General features: G+C 38.9%; 1 protein-coding gene across 1 annotated transcript in view; it reads right to left on the reverse strand.

Moving 5' to 3' along the window:
* Positions 1–18,713, reverse strand: part of kat6b (K(lysine) acetyltransferase 6B) — a 144,224-nt gene that overhangs the window by 76,185 nt on the left and 49,326 nt on the right. The window contains exons 4-7 of the mRNA XM_085970442.1: positions 14,691–14,806; positions 11,604–11,685; positions 5,697–5,829; positions 375–430 (exon numbers count right to left, since the gene is read on the reverse strand). Of these exons, the coding sequence (XP_085826568.1) occupies positions 375–430; positions 5,697–5,829; positions 11,604–11,685; positions 14,691–14,806 (387 nt within the window). The remainder of the gene's footprint in view (positions 1–374; positions 431–5,696; positions 5,830–11,603; positions 11,686–14,690; positions 14,807–18,713) is intronic.

An 18,713-nucleotide genomic window follows, 5' to 3' on the forward strand; every position in this document is an offset into this window, starting at 1 on the left:
GCTGGATTTGTGCGAACTGGGGCTCTGACTAGGAAGTGGGGGTTGACAGAATGGGGTTAACTTTTGAGCAATACCTGCAGACCATATGCTAGAGTTAAAAGTGGCTGATTGTTTCAGAGTGCAGTTTTTCTTAAGCAAATAGCACTTTGAAAAGTCTACTATTTCACCACGTGCCTTTCGGCCATCAGGTGAGGGTGTAAAAAATCTAGTTAGGCCATCAACAAGACCATTAGTTGTTTGGTTAACTGTGAATGTGGAGGTGGTAGCATTCGCCAGGGTGGGGTCTGTATGAGCCAATCTGCTGCATGAGTCCTTCAGAGATGCAGCATGACCAGATGAAGGTGTGGTAGAGATTTTAGTCTTTTGACCCCTACCAGGTGACCCCCTTCCTGTGTCCATTGTCATAGATCCATCATCATTGTCAGCCGATCTGTGAAAAAGTGCAAAGTACAACATTACTACTAAGAAAAGAATATGCACTATTTCTAGGAGTGTTTGTAAAATTAGGAAAATGATGTGGGGAAGAAAAATAAATGGGGAATATTGTATTTACAAATGCAAAATTCACAAATTGCATTTCTATTTGATGTGGCTGACCTTTATATTTTCATGCATATTTTTGTTACTTTGCTCTATGTCACAGAGAGTTATTTCCACCTCATCATTTACATTGCCACTCCTCAAACCATTCTCCAGTGGAAGTGGTAAAGCAACTAAATTGCTACCAGGGCACTGCTAATGTAATTAGCCACTATAACATGCACAAGTGCAGTATAGGTAGACTTGCCCTTCATCAAAGGAAATGTCCCACCACCTCCTCCAAATAGCTTGGCTAAAATTCAGAAATCCCACAATGGAAATCACACATGTAAAACTGCAGTGTGTCTCAACATACCAACAGGGAACGTAACTGTATAACCATCCTTCAAACTAATTTTAATAGAACAATTCAGCCTACTGGATGTGTGAGCACCCATCAATCACAGGTAATTTATTAAATAAGTACAAAAGAAAACTTTCACTAAGTTATCTCATTGACATCACCACAATTGTTCATGCATTCCTTTTGCATTTGTCCATCCATGTATTTATATTTGTGTTTTGCATTTACTCACCCAGGAGTTTTTGGAACCTACAACTTAGTTTTAGTATGATTTATAAATGCCAGCATTAAGTTATGAAGTGAACCAAGTGTCTTATAAATTTAATTGACTGTGGTAATGTGACCGAGTTGGTGGATATTGGCAGCTATCTATTATCTATTCTTTCAAAATCCATTTGAAGAAGTGCCTCATGAGGGGCTGCACTGAAAGGGACAGCTCCCATAATTATGGGTGAAGTAGGAATATTGACTGAAAACTGAATAGATAATAAGAAACCAAATGTAATTATTCAAGCTGGTAGAATTAATCATGTCCTTTGAAGTATGTGCCCGTAGAATTATACTTAACAACAGGAGAATACAGATGGGGTTTAAAAATTTTAATTTCTAAATTTACATGCCACAATTACACAGCAGAACAAGATGCATGGCAAAAAGGGATAATTTTCAAGAGATTTAGATAGGCTTTACAAAGTCTGTAACTGGTACATTATGTTTAATGTGGTTAAAGGTGAAGCATATATATATGATAGCAAAATGAGCGGTTGTATCTTGATAAAGGTGGAGCAGGACAATGACTTGGAGAAGTCTTTAAAAACAGCTGCAGTGTGAGGTTGAGATTAATCAAAGGCAAACAGAATGTTAGGGTGCTTTGGCAGAAGCACGGAGTACCAGTCCAAAGATATGGTAGTAGCTCTTTAAAATAGGTCAGTGAAATCACACGAGAATGTTGTGCCTGGCTTTGATCATCAGCTTCCCAAAGGAGCACTGTGTCATCAGAAAGGATACAGAGGACAGATATAAAGGATTTAGGCAAAGATCACTGTGGTACGAGGACAGGCCAGAGGAGATTAAGATTATTTTCTTGAGCCAAATTAAGGTGAGTGGAAATGCCAGTTTTAATCAGTAACAGTAAATTATTTGGAAACGTAGGACATGCTTTCAAAATTAACTAGTCACTGAGCAAGTGGAAGTTCATAAGAAATTACATGCATAATTCTATGAAATTGTGGAATAATGACTATCCTGTTTGGTTCACTTCTACTGTAGTATTTGCTGGGTGATTTCTTATTCATAGAATACCAATAAGTATAGAACAATATGGTGATGGACAGGCTTGGGACTTAGAGACTCTGAAAACAAGAGGGGCCTGCTTGATGCATCAATTCAATAGATTGCTTTAACTTAAGTCAAATTGCCTTTTCTCATTTCAGATTAAATTCTTATAACTTGTATCGTGTGTGGAAAAGTATCAAAAATAAAAATCATATTGCTCAAGATATATTACAATTACAAGTGACCTGAACTAATTTTCCAGACAATAAAAATTCCTTGAACAACTGTTATCAATAGATGATGTTATGGCAAAACATTTCATAGTCAATATCATCCTTTGGAATGAGGACATCAAAGGAAGTTAACATTGTTAGTTGCTTCCTTTGCAGGCACTGTCCCTCTCGGTTTCAAAACAGTCCTTATCCTGTCCGGCAATACATTCTGCTTGCTCATCATACTAGTCTTCACTGACTTACATTGTCTCCCTTTTCCCCAATCAATTAAATTTAAATACCTTGTCCTCCTCTTCAAATCTCTGCATGGCTTCGATCCTCCAACACTGGCATTTTATGCATAACCACTCCCTTCGCACCACCATTGGAGGCAGAGCCTTCAGCCGTCTTGGCCAGACTCTGGCATTTCCTCTACCACGCCCCCCCTTAAAAACCTTTTCAAAACCCATCTTTTCGACCAAGCGGTCAGTCACCTCACTTAACTTTTCCTCCAAGGTTCAGTCTCTGTTCCTTCATGTAGCATATTTATCCCTGCCGCCCCATTAATACACACATAATTCACTCATTCTATCTGTCCACTATAAGAATTGATCAAGATTACCAAGGAGATCTGCCAGTGCATTGTCCTTGCTACCAAATGATTAGCTCTAAACTTGCTCTTCTCTGGCGGGAGCTCAATTGCAAGCTTGCAAAGGGCTATCGACTGATTTCCTGTATCCAGATCATTACGTTGTTTGCTTGGAGAACATTGCTTCAAGAAGTGTGTTCGATGTTCTCAAGTTCTTTTAAAAGCAACATATAAATACCAGAGATTTTTATGTGATGGTGTGTCTCTGGTAACGGTTCACAACATTGCACTATGCGAACATTTAGATGCCCTCCCATTGCACTCAGAAATGTCTAGCTCATAAATTAACTTTCCAACTTGTGGGAAAGTGATTCCAGACAAAATATGGGGGCAATTTGCCCAATGCTCCTGGCAGTGTTTGTAGACACAATTAGAGAATGCAATTCTTGGGGGTTGGTAGGCAGTTACAATGGGTATACAGAGCCACAGTTCTTAACTGAACCATAGAAGATCTTAATGAGTGGAAGTGCAGAGCAATTAGCTGTTAAAGATTGACAAGCAGTTAAAAAAAATCAAATCAATGAGATATAAGGAACTATGCATTTCAAGTAGACCTGGAAGGGATGAGTGTGTATATGGGAAAAGTCATATCTATTTCTTTTATTCGCATGTGACATCTGAAATAGAATCTGCTGGTTCATGAGAAAGTCATTTGTATTGAATTCAGAGTTCAGTTCAGTTGAAGCATGAGAGCACTGTCTGATGAACCTGCCCTGGCTGTGGATGTGCAGTGACAGATTTTTTTCTGAAAATGTGTATCATGAAGGAGAAATGAACATTGGTACAGTATTTGCTTCAACTACAAAAGGTCAACATCCATCAACTTTGACATTAATGTGTATTTTCAAGTCTCTTTACCCAGTTTGACAGAAGTCAGTTCTTGAACACTGGAGGAGAAGCTGTCTGTGCTCAATTACTTCACTGACAAGGTGACAATGAGAGTTTTGAGGGCAGTCACCACTAAATAGACCTTTCAATACCACAAGACGCTACAGGTTTCTTAGGCTTTAAATAAAAAAATGTTTCTTTTTAAGGGCTGGATACCTCGTTCAGGATTAAAAACACAAAATCAGGAACATTTTTCTACTCCAGTGTTTTTAAGCACAGAAATGCAGTAATAGTTGGTAATGAAGGGAAACACCCCAGAGGTGCTTTTGTTGATTGTCGCTAGCCTGTTTCGGTTTTAGCACAGGTGGTACCTCCATCAGTAAGACAAAAGGCAATGTGTAGTTCACAAGGCCCTGCTGTGGTGAAACTGAATAATTTAAATGAAAGCCGCCTGCAGCTCCTCAACAACAGTGGGTAAATACGCCACCCAGTGTGGTACTGAACAAAATATTATAGGATGGTCTCACATTTGATCCACAGTTTGTGCTGAGTTATCTAGGTGGGGAATAATAGGGGCATGATGATTGGCCTTGCATTCCTGGGATAGGGAGGGGAAAAGAAAAAGTCCACTCGGGTTTCTGCTCTTTATTATTCAGCAACACCCTGCTGGAATATACATGTTCAGAAATGATAGGATTGTGCTCAGTTGCATAAAACATGATTGTGATCAAAGAATTGTTATCAAGATCTGGCACGATGTGAAGACAAATAGGAAGAGCTACATCATTCTCTTTTTCTCGGGCTAAGTTGTGAGCACACCTTAGAAAAGTAATAAAATACAAATCAAAGTAAACGCAAAGAAACTGATGGAAACAGCAGATTGGTGTGGGTTCAGATTCAAGTTTAGATGTCACATTTACAGACAGTTGTAGGTTTCCAACTTAGGAGCATAACATATATTTTAACTTGGAGTTTTGGATTAAACAGGAGAGTCAAATACAGAACTTTCAAACTTACACAAAGTATCAAAAAGCTACAAAATCTGTTAAAAGAACAGAACATAAAAATAATGTTTAAGTTTGTTTAACTAAAGTTCCACTGATTAATGGGGGAATAAATTAAAAAGTGAAGGACAAAGTTAAGCGGGTACCCATTTCCATATAAAATTGGAGACCACAAATAAAATGTTTCACAACGGTACACTACAGCAATGATGACCTGTATGGGGCTCTGGTTCCTGTATTTGGGGACTGTAATAATATTTCTACAACATCACACAACTTGTGCTTTAGATATAAGTAAAATCCCCCTGAATTGATAGTTTTCAATAAGCTACTGTTGTGCCTCACTATTACAGAACTCATTGGACAGAGCAGCGTGGCAGAATTTATTGAGGTTGATAGATGGATATATGATGGGTACCTCAAGATATAATATTGCCAAGATATTGGACAGGCCAATAGTCTTTTTCAGTCCTGTATGTTACCATGCCCCCCAAGTCCTTTAACAGCTAATATTTTAGCTTCAACCAGATTCAGGAGTATGGTATAATGAGAGGCTGCAATAATGAGGTAGACATTTAGATTTTTGCTGCTGTTTTAATATTTATTGATAATTTTGTAAATAATTGTTTTCTAAAGGTGGAGCATCAATTTTAAAAAGCTACACTGTTGTTTTAAACACATTTCTGTGTCGAGACTCCCTTTGAACGCAAGAAACAGTATTTGGATTTGAAGGCATGACAATTAGTGGGAAACTAATCAAACATACTTCCACTTCTTTAAAGGTATTTACAGTGCAATATTTTAGACATTTGTTATACTTGTTCCAAAGAAAAGGATAAACGTACATGGTTCTTTGCTTTAGTTTATTTTTGGGACGTCCTACTGGTTTCGCATAACGACGTTTGATCTGTGCAGCTTTTTCGTGCAGTAGTTTTCTTCCCTTTTTCTTTGGTCTGCATATTTGACAGATCCACATTCCTGTTGTAAATAATACACCCATTAGCTTTCTCAACAAAGTTTCCAATCTGCACCATGTATTCCAGTTATGTTTACAGTAAGACTTACAAGTAAGATAAAAGTTAGAATCAACTCCTGCAACTGAAATATACCAGTTAGAAAACATTACAGGAAATGAGAATTTTGCTAAATTTGCATCTTAGAAACTTCACAATTAGAATCCTCCAAATCCAGAAACAATTATTGAATAATGCTGGTGCACAGGTCCAGAAGAGGTTCCGTGATATCATCGGGGGCTCAGATGTCCCTTTCTCTCACAACCACCACTGTACAGCCATGGAACTCACATCAATGATGGAAAATTTTCTTTAAAACCACTTGATGAATAGGACATCTCTCTAACTAGGATAAGAATGAGCTTTTACTGAATTACAGGAAATAAATCTCAGAATAATAAGGGGCTCGCTAGTGAAGTAGAGAACAGTCCACAAGGAACACAGAAAAACAGAATGAACTGGAGATGGAAAGATAACATAAATGATGTTAATTGCAAGCTAATGAGCTGTAGCTAGAAATGAACTTGCCTTAGGATAGTGCATAATCTCCCTTTAATAGAATGCTAGAGATTCAGACACTTCCTCCTCTTGCCCTAACCCCCACAGATCACTATAATAGAATAGAAAACTGTAAAACAACTACAAGCCATGTGGAAAAATTGTTCACAAAAATATGTACCTACTTTTACAGATACATGGCTTTGAGCATCTGAGCATGAGGTGGAGCCGAGGGTATAGGACATTTTGCCAGACTAGGCATGTGAAGCAAGGTTGAGGAATGACATTACTAGTAAAAGAGGATATAAATAGACTAAATGGTTAGGGCAGAAGCAATCTGGTGGAAATTAGCAATATAGGATAGTGGCAACAAAATAGTAATTTGTACCGATATCCACCAGCAGCTCAAACTTAACTCGGCAGATAGACTCGTTTGGGCAAGAAAAAAAGCAAGAAACCATAAAGTGAGAATTGTGGAGGATTTCAATGCCTCGGAAGTAAAGTGGTTAGATGAGGGACGGCAGAAAGGAGTTGTGAATGAACAAGCAATTTCATAGAAGTAGTGCATGAAGGAGAGTTGAAAGTAGATTTGGTCCTTTGCAGTCCACTGGAACGGATGACCACTTGGGCTCTAGACTGTATACAAGAAACTCTCTGGTATCCGGCACCGACCGGACCAGGATGGTGCCGGTTGATTAAAAATTCTAGATGACGGAGAGGGTTATCTACCGAGGCTATTTTTAACAAACAAAGAGTCAGACTCCTGTTAGTGAGGTGTTCGGACTTCCGACAGCGCCAAGAAGCCGAGTAGTGGCAGTTTGGAGAACTACCCCCACTAACTAGCTCGGCCACCGCGGGAGACTCGGACTCGGCAACATTGCCAGTTATTGAGGTGTTTTTGGAGTATGAATTTTGCTGGTTAATAGAGAATTCTGGATATTTAGGTGCCATTTAAACGAGAGTTTCCTGTAGTTAAATTTGAAAAATTATTAAAAGTATAAGCCCACTACCCTGATGGTTCAGCTGGTTAGCAGCTGAGCCACACAGACCAGGAAAGTCCCAAGATTGAATCCCAGTTTGTGTTGAGCTAGTTAATCTCAGCCAGGATACCAGTAGAGGTGCTACAACTAGCTACATACCCTGGTTTATGAAGGGGAAAATCAATCAAGGCTCCCTTTCCTGATCATATTCTAAATGAAATGTCTGTGGATGTCTGGGGAGGAGAAGATTGGGCTTAGCAGAGTCCCCAATGGTAAAACAGCCTCAGGAACGTCACGGCTGAGATCTGCCAAACTATACCCCAGGAAAGAGTGAATGTCCCAGGAGAGGAGCTAAGATGGGGAGATTAAGTAGTGGGGGAGGGGGCAATAGCACAGAGGTGCACAGCATTAAGAAAGCAAAATTCAGAACAACAGGAAAATTGCACAGAGAACTGAGTGAGAAACAAAATTAGGAAATAAAACGCACTGGAAGAAAAATGGATGCACCTCATAAGAATTAAATAGCAAGACCAAAACCATGATGGGTAAATTAACACCAAACTACCTTTAAGGCCAAAAAGAAACCTTTAAAATATACAAAAAATACAAAAAGAAATAAGATGCGAGAGTTGTACAAGAATTCATGGATGATAACCAAAAGTACAGTATTAGAAGGGCTGTAGCATTAAAAGGAACTGAAAGAATGTTCTCAGCTAGATTAGCTACAGACAGCATGTTAAACAAAATGGGCCTTTAAGGGATAAATTGGGACGCGATCTGGAGAAACAGAAAATAACAAGTGCGTTAAACAGGTTCTTCAGATTACTTTAAACAAATGACGATTGTCAAATCCAGAGAGAGTCATTTTGGCTCCAGAAAGAATAAACACAAGTAAACATTAAACCACAAGACAATGAAGACATTTTAAAGAATGATGGCTCAAAATACCTCCTCCTATTGAAAAAAGAGCAGTGTCTGTTCACCTCTGCACCCACCACCCCCCCCCACCACACTTAATAATCTGCAAGAATATGCAGCTGAAAACCTGCGATTTCTTAAAAAATGATTTTAATAGGAGCATTGTTAATGATGGAGATACAAGCATTTTCTTGTTTTTCCACACAGAAATTTCAGGCAAGGCAGCTAGGCCAGATGGGGAACACCCTAGAATACTCAAGGAAATAAGAAAATAGAAGAAACTCTGGTTACTGTTTTTAAAAGATCCATGAACACTGGAATTATCAAAAGGACTAGTTGAGAGCAAACACACCAAAATTCAAAAAGGAATAAAATGGGAACTACAAACTATATACCCAGCAGTTTAACATTGTATTGGAGAACATGCACTGAGTACATTAGGTAGGGTGCAATCAATGCTGATCCAAAGAGCAGTGGCCATAAACATAACTTTAGAAACAATATAGGTCATGGGTCACTAACCTGCTGAATTCTTTTGAGGAGATAGTGAATTGGGATTATTCACTCAATGTAATTTAGTTAGATTTTCAAAAAGCATGAGAAAGTTTTACATGAGCCTTTTAAAAAAGTTAAGACTTGTGGATTAACAGTAAATTAGCTAGCTGGATTGAAAACTAGCTCAGCAAAAGGAAGTAGAAGGCAATGATAAATTAAAATGGCTATCTATAAGTTTTAATGACTAGCGGTTGTCTGCAGAAGTATATTTTGGGTCCCTTGCTAGTCACAGTATTCACAATAATTTGGAGAAAAATACTTAATTTATTAAATTTGTTGATATCAAGTTGTATGACCAGAAGACAAATATAAACTACATTCAGAGAGATCTGCACCAAATAAATAGATGACCCAAGAATGACAGATGAATTTTACTGTAAATATTTATAAATGCAAGGCACTGAATATAGGAACAGGAAACAGAAACTTCTATCCTCAGCAATTGGGTGTGATGTTTGGCCATTCACTGACAGTTTCTAGTGTTCAAACCATTATCAACAAACCTAACCAAATACTAGTTTACATCTCATAAATGTTTGACAAAACTTATTCTGATCTTGTACAGGTCATTGATGCGGCCAGATTTGGGACAAGACTGTCAACAGTATTGGGCATCCAATCTTGAAATGGGCACTGATGCATTGAGAGGGTTGGAGAAGAGCAACAAATATAATTTTGGAATTTAAGGCCCCTAATTGCAGAACCTGTTTTTATTAGAGAAAAGAAAATTGAAGGAAGATCATGACCCAGAACTTTAAAAATGTGAAACATATAACTCATGTAAAAGTAAGCAGGTTATTTGACTTTGACTTGGTAAGCACAGAATTAGAGGATCAATTTATCTATACATTATTTAAATTATGTGTGAAGGTAGTGTTATAGCATATTTTTCCTACCATCTATCAGATAGCAAAACCAAAGGCTACTGTCCCTAGATCATTATCCAATCTGATTCAAGAAGTCACCGTTCCTTCAACCTGTCAACTCAACCAATCAAATCTTTGTAGCATCATTTCTGATTGGTGAACCTTTAACACAATCCAAATAATTTTTGTGCCATATAGCCACCATTAAAGTGCTTCATCCAACCCATTACATAATAACATTTCTTAGAAGTTATAAAGGAAGCCAAAATGCTCCAAAGACAGGTTCTCCTCATTTTATATTGTAAAAATTGCTAAGCCTTATTCCATAGCTCCCTCTCTCCATGTTCAGCACTCTGGTTTCCCTAACTCCTGCCTTTGCTCTTCAACCGGAGTGTCAGGGATCAGCCAAATGATTGCAATTCCTGAGTGGTTGCATCACATCAATTCAACCCCGGATTCTGTTAATTAGCACAGGCTCTGGAATTTAAGAGAGCGACAACAGAAAGGGGTGAATTCCAATCCTGGACCGTAGAATGTGGTCACAGTAAACACCAGAACTAGCTCTACTGCCCATGAGCAATAATACAGGAGGGTCTACAGCCATAAAATTAACAAACCCCAAGTGAAATTACATGAGTAGATAAAGCTTTTAGGCTCGCAGCAAAAGCAGTTAATATTGTATTAATTAACTCCTTCAAAAAGTAGCCAAATAATTACCCGGTTGGGAAAGGATTAGCGGTTAAACACACTGGTATAAACCGAGATGATCAAATACTGCAAGAAGCTTCAATAGTCCTTGTATTGCCAGTGTCAGGCACAAGGACGTGTAACAATTGAGACTGCGAGAACAAATTAATACAAAAGCGGATGCTGGAAATCTGAAATAAAAACGCAGATTGGGTGACCGCCTTGCGGAACACCTCTGTTCAGTCCGTACAGGTGACCCAAAGCTTCCGGTCGCCTGTCACGTTAATTCTCCGCTCCATTCCCACTCTGATCTCTCTGTCCTTGGCCTCTTACACTGTTCCAATGAAGCTCAATGTAAGCTCGAGGAACAGCACCTCATCTTTCTATTAGGCACTTTACAGCCTTCTGGAATCAACATCGAGTTCAACAATTTCAGACCATAACCTCTGCCCCTATCTTTTTTCATTTTTTTCCTCTCTCTCTCACATGGCAGCTGTCGATCATTCTGCCATCGCCATTTACACTTCATCTAGAGCCATCTTTTGTTTCTTAACTTGTCCCATTACCATCTCCTTTTGCCTTGCACCATCCTCCCTTTTGTCTCTTAATCTCTCCTGCCTTCCACCCCATCACAGACCTTCCCTTTTGTTCTTTCCTCCCCTCCCCCCTCTCCCTGCCCCTGCACTTGCTTAAAAACCTGTTCCATCTCCAGCTTTTTCCAGTTCTGACGAAGGGTCATTGACCTGAAACGTTAACTCTGTTTCTCTCTCCACAGATGCTGCCTGACCTGCTGAGTATTTCCAGCATTTTCTGAGAACAAATTAATAATTGGTTCCTAATATTTTAAGAGGGGTAAAGCTCACAATAAGATAGATTGTACGTGATCTGTGTAAGGAACAGTTTGATGGGACAGTGGCCTTTTCTTGTTCAATGCTTTTTCTCATATCTCTCAGCGAACACTATCCACCATTAGGAGGTAATTTTGGCTCCAAACAAATTAGCACTATCGGTGTACAAAAGGGGCATTCTGTCCTTTTGCAAGAGTGGAGCAATATTTCCTTGGGAGGAGAAAGGTTTATAGATGGTCTGAAGTTAAAAAAAATCCAAAACATACCAATTTGCATTAGTTTTGATTGCATCTTCAAATCTAATGGGCATATATAAAGTAACGGTAGACAAGTACATTTTGCAAACAACAAATATGAAAGTCACCAATACATTTGGTTCAATGATACCTTTTGGCATTCTGGAGAGTGGCGGGTCACAACATTCCATGTGAAACCCTCGGTCACAGGAATCACAAAAAAGCATGTTGTCCTAGAGAGGAGAAAAATTGCAAAGTACTTCAATACATAAATTCACTTAGGTTTTTAAATTATACTCAAGTATCTCCAAGTGCTAAAACTACTAAGTAATCAATTTGAATCGGATTCTAATATAAAAGGAAAAGTATAATAACTATGAACTTTTATCAATTTGCTAACTCAACTCAAACTTTTTGGAACCACACCAATTTTGCTCGTTTAAAAATGTCAAGTAATTTATACACTTATGACAAATATTGAACAAAACTACAAGGTGGAAGGGAAATCCTAATAACCATTCTGTAGTTATGGCAACCTCTCATCTATCAGCAACTTGAAACTATTACAATGTCATCTTAACACCCTTTGGATTTTTTGTTAGAGAGCTCTGCATTGTCATACAAAACACTATAGACCCTGCGGATGACAACATTAAAAGTTCATTTTCCCAATAGAACATGTAAAGCAATACATAATGGAAATGGACTACAAAAAATATCAAACTAAATACAGGTAGACTATCCTTTATCCGAAAACCTCGGGACCAGCCATGTTTCGGTTTTCGGAAAATTTCGGATTTCGGAAGGTATTTTATAAGACTGGGAAATTTGTCGGGGGTGGGGGTCGGCGGGGGGTCGGGGTCGTGCGCACGACTTACGCTGAACGAAAACACTTTCGGTTTTCAGAGGATTTCGGTTTTCGGAAGTGCGGATAAAGGATACACTATCCCTTATCCAAAAGGGTGGGGGTCGGCGGGGGGGAGAAAAGAATATCGGACAGGCCGCTGCAGCTATCGGACGGGCCGCTGTATTGTTGGGTTCACTCTCCCGGTACCTCCTTCACACTGCCCGGTTCGGCCTGCAATCTCCTACCCAGGAGGGAACTCAGTGACTCTCTGCCCTGCTCAGCGTAAGTTGTGCGCCACTCTGGTCATGTCGTGCGCACGACTTACGCTGAACGAAAAAACCTTTGGTTTTTAGAGGGTTTCGGTTTTCGCAAGTTCGGATAAAGGGTAGTCTACCTGAACAAGAAAAATCAATGATCAAAAAAGACAATTTGGCCCATCAAAGCTCATTCCTCTACTACCTTAAAACGGCAAAATGGAGCCAACTGGATAGACACGTGGTAATTTGAGATGTTCTCCAGTTTAAAAATGGAGCATGTTATTTCAGTTGTTTCTTTATCATACATACCACGAAGATTTTATGTATTGCCTTTTGATGAGATGACACCAGAATTTGAATCCAAAAAAAATCAATCAGCCAAAAAGCAAATCCTCTTCAGCAAAAGGATCCAAAAATTGCTGTTTGGTCTAAATTGGTGGAGTGCTCAAAACCACAGTTTTAAAAAATGTTTTCCAGATTAATCGTCTGAAGGGAGACCGGAAGTACATAGCCTTAAACAATGCAGCAGATACTGTGAGCAGGATATGACGCACCAAGATCTAGGAAGAACATCCACTGCACCCTGCTATTATGGGGAAGCAGTCTTAATAAGTCCTTTAACCCACACAAGGGTCAAGTCCATTTCAGCCAGATATGTTGTCAGCACTAAAAACAAGGAATGTCCCAAATTTATAGTGCAGATAGAATGCACTGAGTGTCAGAGCTTGCAGGATCTTCATGCTACCTTCAAGGAACCTAGAAATGCAGCTGTGACAGAAAGTTTTGACTCATGCCATTCCACACGTGTTGCAATTCACCTATTCATGAGGAACATTGATAAGACTGGAGAACTGGGTTTTGAAGGGGTGACATTGCTGATCCACTCCCTCAACAGGAGTTTAAGTGATCTGAATGTTCAAGACTCGAGCCCCTTTGGTATCAAATTGGCTGAAGGACCTGACACTGGCTAGCTGAAAAATCTATTCTCTTCATAGTAACAGGAATAAGCCATTCAGCCCCTCCAGCCTGTTCCCCTATTCAATTAGATCATGGCTGATCTGTATCTCAGCTCCATTTACCTTCGCTCCATATCCCTTAATACCCTCACCTAACCAAAATCTATCCATCTCAGTTTTGAAATTTTGATATTTACATCAACTACAGAGTCTTCAGAGAAGAACTTGGTCACATTAGATGGGAGTAGGTTTCATAGCTCCGAGATGCACAAAAGAACTTGTGTTTAACATTTGCAGAAAGAAAGCTCTAGTTCTGACAACACCTGCATTTCTGATGATGGAGCCACAAACAAAGGAAAGAACTGAAGAGGTTAATAAACACCCAAAAATTCTGTGGTGGCTGAAACAGAGAGGAGGCGAGAGAGATCATGAGGGGAAGAGAAAGAGCACACGAGAGAGGGAGAGAGAACATGAGAGAGGGGGAGATAGAGCACATAAGAGGGAGGGAGGGAGGGAAGGAAATTCTGTGGAGGCTGAAACATATAAAATTCCTGGAACTTGATAATTTAAATGGCACCTGATGCCAGAAACAGACTAAAACTATACATGATGAAGGAGCAGGGGAATTCTCCCAATGTCCCGGCAACATTTAACCTTCATCCAACATCATTAAAACAGATTATCTGTTCATTTATCTCATTCCTGTTTTGGGGATTTTGCCGTGTAGAAATTGGATGTCGTGCTTCCCTAAATTGCACCAGTGACTACGCTTCGAAAGTGCTTCACTGACTGTGGAGCGCTTTCGGACATCCTGAGATTGTGAAAGATGCTATACAACTGCATGTTCTTTGTTTCTTTCCCGACCAATGCAAGAAGCTAAGAAGAAATGTCTGAAGCCTGTAATGGAGCAAAAAACGTATGATACCTGGAGGAGCATCCTTTATTCATAGTGTCAGAAGAGAGTCACATTGTTAAGGGCAAAAAACATTTTCAGCAGATGGCACCCTTGCGATTCTCCTTGCTGGCGCCAAACTTTTGTGAAGGAAGTTTGGGGGGAGGGGGGAGAAAGAGAACATTAAATTTCCTTTACTTTTTTCTGTACAAAATATGTGGAGCAAGAATTTTTTTAGGGGGGGAAGAAATGTTACATTACAAATTGTCACTGAACAAATACTTACTGCATTTTTTCCTTGATCACGACAGGCACTGCAAGTCTTGCACTCAATACATTGCCATCTTAAGGTCTTCACATGGGCTGTTAACTCTGGAGAGAATTTTAAACACGATGGATGCCCTTCAAAAGAGAAAGATGATTTTAATAGCTGATCTTAGTACAGGAGTACAGCCTGTAGTTATTTAGTGTTACTATAAGCTTATCTTGCAAGGTTTCTCATGATGGCTGATTGGGTAAATGCACCACATGGTATGGTATTAAATGATCAAATATTGCCAAATTTGATCCCTCACCCATGCTGACTCAGCCACAGCAGTACTAGGATGCCACAAGTGTCCTCAAAAGAGAAAATCAGAAACGATTGCCCTTGTGTGTGCATATACACATGGGATGATGCCAGGAACAAAACTGGGCTCAGCTATGATCCAATTAACTTCCTTACACTCACTGGCCAGCCTTACATATCGCCAGCCATTGGGGTAAGATACTGGAGGGTTGCAAGTGCACTAAGAGTTCCACCCACTGTCCTCAGGAAGTAGTAGACAGAGAATCTAGTTACTTGGCAAAATAAAGCAGACTAAATAAAAGAAATAATTCTGGAAGTAAGAATACCCTTTCTTTCGCAAAGAATGTGTGATAGAGAGCGACAGACAGAACAAAAGGAAAACTGAAAGTGAATGAGAGCGAGGGGGGACGAGAGACAGAACGCGCGAGGGAGAGAGAGAGAGAACGAGAACGCACGAGGGAGAGAGAGAACGAGAAGGCGCGAGAGAGAGAACACAAGATGGAGAACGAGAGAAAGTGAGTGGAGCAGAGAGAGAGAGAGAGAGAGAGAGAGAGAGAGAAGATAATAGAGGGAAGACAATACCGAAAAGACAAGAGGGTAGAGAAAGCATGCAAGAGAAAGGCAGAGAAAACAAGTTAAAAAAACTTGAGAAAACGAGAAACAGTAAAAAGTGAAGAGAGAGAGAAGCAAAGGGTGCAGGAGTAAAACATATTATAACTGATTTGACAGAAACTGAAAGTAATGTGAATGCCAACCGTATCATTTAAAATACTGCACAATTTTCATTAAAACAATATTAGCTTTGGCAATGGAAAGCTAGGATTTTAAACGAAAAGAGGTGCAAAGTATTTTGTTTTTAATTTCAAAGAAGCCATTATGCTGTCATTTAACCAACTCATGATGATTTATATTGGAACATTATTTTCATTTGCTGTCAGAATAAGTTTTAATAATATTAATGATCACTGCTTCATTTTTTGGTTTATATAAAATGCCAAATGTTGCTTGCTCTGCAGCAAGTACATCAATTAAAAAAATGGGATTTTGAGCCCTGCCTGGGTGAAAAAGAATCACAAACTGCCTATTTTCTTTGTTAAAAAGGCATTTTCTACAAATAGAGTTTAGTTCCTTAATTAGTCCACAATCTACAAATATCCACACAAGTTTGATTTTTTTTTTTATACGTGGCCAGGTCTGCCACAAAACAAATTAACCCAAAAAGAAAAACATCACATTTAAAAATATATTCTTTATGGTTCAACTGACTGTGATTTTGACCGTTTGTGCATCCTCCCCTTTGCCCCGCCATTGGTGGCCGTGCCTTCAGTCAGTTCGGCCCCGCACTCTGACATTTCCTCCCTAAACACCACTGCCTCTCCATCATTCCACCTCCTTCTCCTTCTTTAAGGCCCTCCTTAAAGCCCACCTCTTGGACTAAGATTTTGGTCACCCATCCCAATATCATCTTGGCTTGGCGCTGATTTTTGTCTGATTACGCCTCTGTGAAGTGCCTTGGGAAAGGCACCATATAAATACCATCAGTAGGAGTACGCACAGTGTTACTTGGGCAATCCACAAACAAAATGTAATGGCTATGGTATTTCAGTATTCAAGCAGCAAACCACCCAATAATATACTAAGAAAAATAAGATTGCATGATTAAACAGAAGGAGCACACTTGTCTGGGTACATAGGTACAGTGCCTCCTTCATTATGTTGCAGATTTGGGATCATGGTGATCTATTGGGGGTATAATTTTAAGTTACACAATGTGCTACCCGCCCCCTAAGTATAAATAGAATTAGATAAGCAAATTAATTGTTGCAAAGGATTCCTGAAAAAAACACTTCAGGTTTCAGACATATATAAAAATCACAAACTTAACATTTTGCCATACCATCACAAAGTAAAACAGATTAAAACCCAATGCTTTTTGTAGAATGTGCAGTCAAGGGACCATGACTTCATAAGAGGTAGTAACATTTTGAACAAAAGAAAGTGATGCATATTTGGATGAACGACTGGCATAAAAATAGAAATGAGAGAGACTGTGGTGCTGAATTCCAAAAAGGCATGTAATTCCAGGTATAAAGGCAAACTGATGCCAATTTTTGAAATGAGCGCTGAAGAGACATTGTCACGGTGGGCAAAGCAATCTGCCATTAATGTATGCACTGTTAAGCTATTTGTTGATACTTGATGTTAGCGAGCATTCTACGACAATGAGAAAACAGACAAAATCCCGCTGACATTGGTGTCACGTACAGGAGTATTACTTTTTGGCCAAATTTTAATCAAATGCTTTTGACGACCTAAAACAGACTTTACCAATGGTTTCAAATGCCAAACCAAACTATTTTTCTTATATCACGCACAGTATTGTAACAGATTTTTAAAAACTCTCATCAATAAAGTTTCCAGCCCGTGAATGACCATGCACATTGCATAGTCGGTATTAACAGTACTGTAGCTTTCTGTGTATTGATACAAGGTATTGGAAATTAAAAATACAAAAATGGACACAATTATACATAAACCACCCCACTAATAAATCTGTTAGCTGCCTTGCACAAGAATTTTATTAATACTCTGCAACAGCTGAACCATGACTATTAAACGTCATTAAATCTCTCCTTTATTAAAAAAAAACCTGTTGTTGAAAAAAACATGCTGAGTTCTGTTAGTAAGGTATAATAGATTAACATGTCTTATCAATGTTGCTAAGTATGCGATTCCACATTTCAGTGTTCTTACAGAAACCACTGCATCACCCAATACATCTGTGCAGCTAATTAAAGATAATTTGATCTTAATGAGGCAGAACGGGTATCAGCATTAATTCAAATGTAAGTCCATCCATGAAAGTCATGGAAAGATTCGTCTACAAAACCTCACATCTTCTCCCATAACTACTGGCGATCTATTTTACACAATCAAGTCTCAACTCTAGCTCATTACATTTACAAGTTTCCAAAAATATTCTGAAAGTCAAATTTGACCATTTGGTTACGAGCAATAGACAAAAGAAAACAAAAATGTTAACATTAATGCATATCATAATGACATTTTTCTTTCTATTGCCATTGATAAAAATGTTGGACTACAAGCAACTGACATGAGAGAGAATGTGTGATCGAGTTTAAAATAATTTTTAAGTGAAGTTGCATTGATGGCATCAAAAGAAAATGTCAAATGTAAATTACTTGTGCTTTGTTCCATTTAGCTTAAAGTCATCATGAAAAAAGTACCGCTTTTATCCTCATTTGAACAAAAACATTCCTCTTTTACACTTTCTAATTCTAATCATCCACCAGTCTCTCATAATATCGTTAAATTCATACTAGTGGAAAAGTCCATAAAACGTTATGAGCACATTTAGACATGGGAAGCTCGGCGTTTCTCTCCATTCAGGCACTGTCAGTGTTACTCTTGGCCAAACCAACAGGAGGTGTGCAAGAGCAGCTCCAGTGACCCACTGACTGATTCTCCCTCCCTCTGAAGTATCTCATCTCGGCAAAGTATTTCTGACTACACAGCTAGAATTTGCCACCTAAAATCATGGGCGGGCAAACAAACCTCACTGGCCTATGTTGGTGCACATTAAATCATCAATATACGGCACTATTGTGCTCCATAGTTGTTTTTATGACTACTAATTTTTTCATTTTTTTTAACCCTGTGAACTCAGCTCCGTTAGGAACCGGATTTCATTTTCTCCTTTCTTTCCAATTCAAGCCACAG

This window comes from Somniosus microcephalus, chromosome 29 (assembly GCF_052327205.1).
Source record: "Somniosus microcephalus isolate GS21.2 chromosome 29, FLI_Smic_1.0, whole genome shotgun sequence".
In the NCBI taxonomy this organism is placed as follows: Eukaryota; Metazoa; Chordata; class Chondrichthyes; order Squaliformes; family Somniosidae; genus Somniosus; species Somniosus microcephalus.